Raw genomic sequence first — 7,475 nt, forward strand, 5'->3', positions numbered from 1 at the left:
GTCTTTTTTCTTGCGATCCCATTGTAATGATTCCAATGACCCCTTTTTTCTCACTATTTTTTCAATCTACTTGATATTAAATGTTTGTTCTATGTGAACAATGGCATTAACATTACGGTTACTTCAATAGGGTAAAAGGGCTCATCAATATTAAATGTTTGTTCTATGCAAACAATGTCACTATAACAATAAGGTTACTTCAATTGGGTAAAAGGGCTAGTTGTTGAACAATTGCCAATAATAGAACACAAGATCAAATATAGTACATGTATATCTTATTCTCAAAAAGTTATGAATGGTGTAGTAGTTATGAAGATAAAACTTTGCTAATATCAATGCCTTTATATGGGCTTGAAGCCCTTCTTTGTATGTGTCCTTTGAGTGTTAGAAAGGGAAAAAAAAGTGAACTCAATTATACACATAAATTTTTAGGTAGGGATTTTTTGGCATGTGATTTGGTTCTAATCTATATTATATTATTATTTTGGTTATTGGTTCGGTGATCCTTGAACCTCCACAATGATCCTGAAGCTCTACATGATTTGCAAACCAAATTTGAATTTGAAGTCTCTTTCTCTTTCCCAACATATAACTATATAGTTGATACATCTCTCTATCGACACACACACACGCACGCACACACGCATGCACACGCACATGCATATGTATGTATATATGCACACACATATGCACATACACGTGTGTGTGTGTGTGTGTGTGTGTGTGTGTGTGTGTGTGTGTGTGTGTGTGTGTGTGTGTGTGTGTGTGTGTGTGTGTGTGTGTGTGTGTGTGTGTGTGTGTGTGTGTGTGTGTGTGTGTGTGTGTGTGTGTGTGTGTGTGTGTGTGTGTGTGTGTGTGTGTGTGTGTGTGTGTGTGTGTGTGTGTGTGTGTGTGTGTGTGTGTGTGTGTGTGTGTGTGTGTGTGTGTGTGTGTGTGTGTGTGTGTGTGTGTGTGTGTGTGTGTGAGTGACATGCTTGAGCACGTTGGGTCTTTCACTTGATGTAGTTTGACAACTCTCTCTTTCTCTCTCCCCTTGTGAGAGTAAGGACTATCATTCTCCTTGAGAGGGTCACGAACGGGCTCTCTTCCCCCCCCCTCCTATGAGAACAACACAAGTTAGAGGCAAGGGCTAGTAAAAGGTGAAGCAAATGGTAGCACAAGTTGGGAGCCACAACGAGGTGAGGCAATGCTAGCACAAGTCAGGGGAAGTGCAATAAGGCAAAGGAGACAAGGTTGAACATAGTGAGTGGCAGAGGTAGAAGGAAGCATACCAATGGATGGCAAGGAGGGAAGGGCAAAACGGAAGGACCGGGCGAAGGATACACGGTTGGGCAAAGGTGTGAGGGACTAGACTAGCAAGCCATGAGGGCATGTGTCGAGAGAGAGAGAGAGAGAGAGAGAGAGAGAGAGAGAGAGAGAGAGAGTGTATGTGTGTAAAGTTGAGAGAAATACAAGAGAAAGACGAGGAAGCGATAGATAATGTGTGGGGAAAAAGTGAGGGAAGGGCAACTTTGCTTCCCTCACGAAGTAGCTTTGTGCAAAGTGGCCTAACATTCCTTGTGCACAAGGTGCAAGGAAGGCTAATTGTTTACGGCACAAGCTCCTTAGTAGATGACCTTTGCCTTTAGGTTTACCTCTATAATCTTACATCTTGAAATTTTTTGGTTTATGATGATATTGATCCACAAATTATTAGTTGTTTTATGACTCCCTTTTACCCTAGAAGCCCTTTGCATGTTGATGTTGTTGCATCAAATGCTTCGATCTCCTCTCCCCTTCTAACAATTCTAACTAACAAGGAGGAAGTTTAGGTTGCTTTTCCAAAAGATCACAATTAAGGTTCTACAAGCTTAGTTTTGCAAATCATGGCTAATTGTAGAAGCCATCATGTGTGCGAAGCCCCTCTTGGAGGACCTTCCTAACGGTCAATAGCTGCTACACTAAAATTCAAAAATTCAAACGAGAGACAGAGACAGAGTCACAGAGAGAGAGAGCGAGTGTGTGTGCGTGTGTGCGTGCGGGGGTGACGAAAGACAAGCCATGCGATAGAGAGAGAGAGAGAGAGAGATCATCTCCTTAGCCGCGAAACCCTAGGGTTTCTTCTGTGCGTGCTTCGTTTTGTATTCCCATGGCTATGGCAGCCGAGGATGTGGTATCCCCCTTTCTGAACGTCTTCAAGGATGGACGCCTGCTGGATTCCTTCTCGCTCGATGGTCGTGACTCCTTCGTGCTTGGACGCCATACCAATTGCGATGTGCTCCTCGCTCACCCCAGCATTAGTCGCCACCACCTTGAAATCCAGCTCCTCCGTGCCACCCGAGAGCTTCGCCTTACTGACCTTGACTCAGGTGATCCTCGCCTGACATTGCTGTCCGATCATCAGATTTCATTGCATTTTATAGGACCTGATCAAACTCTGTTTCATCTTGATACCAATCCAGCACAGATTGTAGTTGTTGAATGTGCTTTGATGATCTCTGCACTATGGATTGATAATTTTTGCAGATTGGAATCATTAATAGGGTGAGGGGTCAGAATGTCTAGACACATGTTCATGCTTGCCTTTCAAAATCTGTTTATTTCATACCAATCCACAATATGTTTAGTTGTCGAATGTGCATTGATGATCCCTCCACCAAGCATTTCATAGGTCCTGACTTTCATTAACTGTTTCAATTGATACCAATCAATCACAGAGTTTCATTATCTGCTGCAATTGATACCGATTGATCACAGAGTCTAGGTATTGAATGTGCATTGCTGATCTCTGCACTGTACATTGATATTGTAAGTGGATTAGAATCATGAATAAGGTGAGGGGTGGCTATTTGACAGAATGTCCAGACACATGGTCATCCTTGCCTTTCAAAATCTATTTCATTTGCTGATACCAATGCATCATAGAATTTAGTTGTTGAATGTGCATTGATCTCTACACTAAGCATTGATAATGCACATAGTTTAGAACCAAGGCAGCTGAGGGATGGCTATTTGCAGGCTATTTGACAGAATGTCCAAAGACATGGTCACCTTTGCCCTCCAGTTTGTTAACACGACAGAACATAAACACAACTTTAAACGAGATTTTGAATATGTGCTTTTTGTCTTGACTGGAATGTTGACCTCCCTTCAGCAGAGTTTTTGATAATAACAGGGGTGCAGTTACCTGAATTTGATATTCTGTGCATCCTTTTATTTTTGCAGTCCATGGAACTTGGATAGAGGGAAAGCAGGTTCCTCCCCTTAGACCTACCACTGTCAAAGAAGGGGAACCTATTAAGCTTGGTGCTTCGTCTCGCATATACAAAATCCAGTGGCTTCCCCATCCCCAGCCAACCTCTAGCAATGAGAGGTCCAGTGAAATGTCAGCTCTTCACTCTGCAGAGTCCGATCATTCCAGCATAGCTGACACCAAAAGATGTCCTTGCTCTAGCAAAACAAAGGACAACCACACGGGAAGCCATGAGATTGTATGCAGAAAATTAGGATGCTCCGCTGTCTTATTGAGTATTCTGATTTCAATCTTCCAATCTGATTGCTGTTTGTGTCTAGCAGGAGCAGCATGATTTACTCATGCTCGATCAAAATGGCATTCCCTCTCCAAGGGCTGTGCAGTCTCCGCGAATTGTGCAAGAGATTTTAGTGGCTGGCCAGACTATTGGTGGTGTGGAAACATTGAATGCCAACATAAGCCTGCAGATTTCAGAGCCTAAGGGAAATCGAGAGGCTTTGCCCCCTCTGCCTCCTATGCGCAGTACTCCCTCTATCCCAATGCAGCAAGTAACCACGAGAGAATCTGCATCTATAAGAAAGGCTCTCTTGATGGACAGTCATGGGGGTGATCTTGAGCCACCTAAAGGGAATGCAACACGTACTGCCAGTTCCAGGCTGTGGCTTCGACGTTGCAATTCTGCTCCTTCTCCACAACTGAACACAACTGTTCCAATACCATCTTCCGAGGTCATGGATGAGAACAGGGCAACTGCAGCATCGCCTAACAGAAATGCTACAACAGTCACCTCTGCTAATCATCAGCCTTCAGGAGTGAACCAGTATGTCACTGGGAACACTTTCAAAGAAGTCAACAAGCCAAATGCAAGTGAAGCAGCTCAGAATCTTTCAACGGGATTTTTAGGGGAAACAGATGAGTTGCCTCAGGAAAATTCAAGGCATATTAGCTCTCTTTCGTTTGATGAAGCTGGATTCGAAGATGATTATGCATCAGACAAGGAGAATCAAGGTCCAGTTTTCTGTCATAGCAAACATTCTGCAAGACCCCTGTCCAAGATTCAGACAAAAGCCAGTGAAGGAGCATCTTCTGGACCTACAGAGCTCAGCAGGCAGCCTTTCCGGCCTTTGATTCCAACGGCAAAGGGATTTCGCAGATCTGCATCTCCATCTCGAAGCTATGGATATACAGGTGGAGAAAATTCTGGGTTTGCAAAGCAAGAGAGGAGATCCTCTTCAGTGGTAAGGCTTGTTCTCCTCCTTGGCCGTTGATTCACCGACGACACCTTCAGTGTGGTACTATTGTGTGCTTTTTGAAATAAGTCCTAAGTTTGGGTTTCGTGCACCAAAACTTTTTATGCTCTCGAGTCAGTGATGATGTCTTAAGTGCGAGATTTTTGTGGTTTTTGGAACAGGTCCAAAATTTGGACTTGATGCTCCAGAAGTTGAAGGGATCATCACAGTCGGAACCTCATCGTGAATGGCACATTGTGGTGGACGCATCCTGTCTCCTAGATCCCAAGTCTTTGAAATCATTAAAGCTCTTGGAGGGAACCAAAGAGGTTCGTCTGATTGTGCCACAAATAGGTGAGACTGATCAGACCTTGAATGCCACAAGAAGTTTTAGACAAATACCTACATTCTGCATTACGATGTCATGGACTTTTGTGAGGAAGGGACTGCATACCTAACTAGGTGTGGTCAGGGGTCTAGGTACGGTAGAGGGAAGACCCCCGACCACACCTAGCGAGGTATGCAGTCCTTTCCCCCTACCTTACCTAGCTGGGTATGTGGTCCCTCCCTGAGAGAAGCTCATGACGTTGACTGTTGTAGAGAAAGACAAGGAAAAGAGCCCTTTTCCACACATGGGAAAATGCCAAAGACTTCTTGTGTGTTAAGCTGACATGTACTTGGGATCTGTGAATCGTCATTCTGATGGTTTTTGCTTCCTCTGCAGTTGTCAGAGAATTGGACCTTGACAAGAAAAGGAAGGACAGGTCCTCCAATTCCCAGACTACAGTTTTGAAATGGATAGAATCATGCATGCTGAAATTTCCCACTTGGATTCATGTTCAAAGCTCTTCGGAGAACTTCCTGACTCCACCTGCCTCTCCTCTTCATCCACATGCTGCCTCTCCAAACTTCGGTGGGAACTTTGGTGATCTGATGTCTCCAACAAATGGTGATCATGTTCTGAACTGTGCCTTGTTGTTCAGCAACACTGTATTTGATGGACAAGTTGCGTTGCTCACCAATGATACAGCATTGAAGATCAAAGCAATGGCAGAGGTAAGTTTGGGTAATGCTAAGGCAAAGAAGTACCCAAGTTGCACTTTTCAAGAACATTGATGCCTAAGAAACCCTTGAAAAGCTACATTAGCAATTTCTGCTGGAATAATGACCGATTCTAAGCACCAAGGTCAGCTAGTGCACTAATAGCACCATTTTTGAAAAGCTATATTAGCAGCTGTGTCTCGAATAATGACTCATAGCACAACTGGTCAGTAGTAGCACCATCGATCAGTTAGTGCAGTAATATTGAAAGGCTAACTCAGGAGGTTCTTCTGGAATGGGTGCAGTAATAGCACCATTTTGATAAGTTAAATTATCAGCTTCTTCTGAAATAATGACTAATTCTAAGCACCTCAAAGATCACCTAGTGCTGTTATAGTAGTTAGTGCAGCAATAGCACCATTTTGAAAAGCTACATTAGCAGCAGCTTCTGGCATAATGATGACTAATTTCTAAGCACCTCAAAGACCACTAGTGCAGTAATAGTACCAGGTTAAAAAGCTACATTATCAGGTTCTTTTGGAATCATCACTAATTCTGAGCAGCTCAAAGATGTAGTGCAGTAATAGCTTGACATATGATAGGCGAAATAATGTTGTTTCCTCTTTTACATGATTACTGGGAAGCTGAATTCCAGCAGTTGTTGATCTGGCTGTGTATGTACAGGGCCTTGTTTGCGAATCAGCTCCGATGTTCTGCGAAAGCTTGTTGAACCCTTACTCCGACCGCTTTTTGTGGTGTGACAGCACTGCACATGGGCCCAATTGGTCAGAAAAGACATGCCAGACTCATTATCACAGTCGCCCAACTAGCGCCGCTGATGATGGAAGATACCCGGGGCTCACCAGGAAGGCACTCATCTCTGCTGCAAGAGCTATTGCTTCTAAAAAGCACCACGCTGCAGATGGCCTGAAAACCCATTGCAAGCAAGCACAAGGGCTCCAGGTACTGTTGAGATAGGACTCCCGTCCTGGAATGCCGTGACTGCATTGAAGGCGTTACGTAATTAAGGTTTCTTTAGCAATTCATACAATTCCCCAGAATGACCGAAGGATGATCTCCTCTCGAGGCAACTTGAATGTTGCATCGGAATCAGGATTACATTTTTTGGGCCAATTACGAGGAAGACTCGAGGCAACTTGAATGTTGCAACGGGATAAGATCACAATTTTTGGGCAAATCATGAGCATTGGATGACTTATACCAGTCCTCATTTCTAATATTGATCGCCAATGAAGGCAACGCCATTTTAATGGTTGATGTTGACTCTGTGAGCGCAATTCAGTCACCCCTCTCTGTCTCACACACAGTCAGAGGGTGTTCCTTTTTAGGGCAATCTTGCAGGTCATTATGAGCCGAGTTATTAAACATCAACCATAATGAAGGCTTGTCAGGCATTATTGGATTCGCTTTAGGGAAATGCTCCAGAATTCTCATTACCTTTGTCGGTCTTGGCAATGTGTCTAAATCCGCAAAGGTATTAACGTTAATGTGGCTAATCGGCACCATAGCTGGTAGCGTTGTGAGGCTGATTGATATGACGGAGCTCTTCGTGCAGCAATTGGTGTAGCAACAAGCAATTCTTGTGTAGCGCGAATGCTTTGATTAATATGACTGCACTCTTCGTGCAACGATTGGTGTAATTCACATGCTTCCATGAAAATGGAAGAGGAAGCGCTTCAAACAAAATGCACGTGCATGCACATTTACATTCTCCTAGAACTTTAGGAGACATAGAATTAGGGTTTATGTGAGGGGGAGGTGGAAAGGTAGGGATTAAGGGAGAATGGGTGGTTTTGGTGGGGTGTGAAATTAGAGTATTTATGGTGATACACTAAAAAGTTTTGGGCATAAGGGTTTTAAGCCTTAATGTTAGGGTGTGTGGTGTGGGTGTGGATGTCTCTTTGTGTGTGCACATACATACAAATGCATTAGGATATTTGGGAGGGAAAGCA

The 7,475-nt window shown here is 43.7% G+C and overlaps 1 protein-coding gene across 2 annotated transcripts; it reads left to right on the forward strand.

Moving 5' to 3' along the window:
* The first annotated feature begins 2,011 nt into the window (after positions 1-2,011).
* Positions 2,012-6,911, forward strand: LOC148038347 (uncharacterized). 2 transcript variants are annotated; one of them, XM_087675409.1, is made up of 6 exons: positions 2,012-2,348; positions 3,205-3,470; positions 3,553-4,470; positions 4,644-4,815; positions 5,186-5,517; positions 6,187-6,911. In XM_087675409.1, exons 1-6 carry the CDS (start codon positions 2,129-2,131, stop codon positions 6,478-6,480), a joined length of 2,202 nt encoding a protein of 733 aa, XP_087531535.1. In that variant the 5' UTR covers positions 2,012-2,128; the 3' UTR covers positions 6,481-6,911. The 2 variants fall into 2 exon arrangements, with proteins under 2 accessions (XP_087531535.1, XP_087531537.1); XM_087675411.1 differs by having other exon boundaries at positions 3,556-4,470.
* The last annotated feature ends 564 nt before the right edge of the window (positions 6,912-7,475 follow it).

This window comes from Lygodium microphyllum, chromosome 3, assembly GCF_053477565.2.
Source record: "Lygodium microphyllum isolate KBCC chromosome 3, Lygodium_microphyllum_v1.1.10, whole genome shotgun sequence".
Lineage (NCBI taxonomy): Eukaryota > Viridiplantae > Streptophyta > Polypodiopsida > Schizaeales > Lygodiaceae > Lygodium > Lygodium microphyllum.

What these genes read in the sequence shown, in the direction of transcription:
- LOC148038347 (XM_087675409.1), top strand. Translation starts at nt 2,129, where the DNA reads ATGGCTATGGCAGCCGAGGATGTGGTATCCCCCTTTCTGAACGTCTTC. An exon ending in AGAGGAGATCCTCTTCAGTG is followed by an intron (nt 4,471 to 4,643) that starts GTAAGGCTTGTT and finishes TTTTTGGAACAG; the next exon opens with GTCCAAAATTTGGACTTGAT. An exon ending in AGATCAAAGCAATGGCAGAG is followed by an intron (nt 5,518 to 6,186) that starts GTAAGTTTGGGT and finishes GTGTATGTACAG; the next exon opens with GGCCTTGTTTGCGAATCAGC.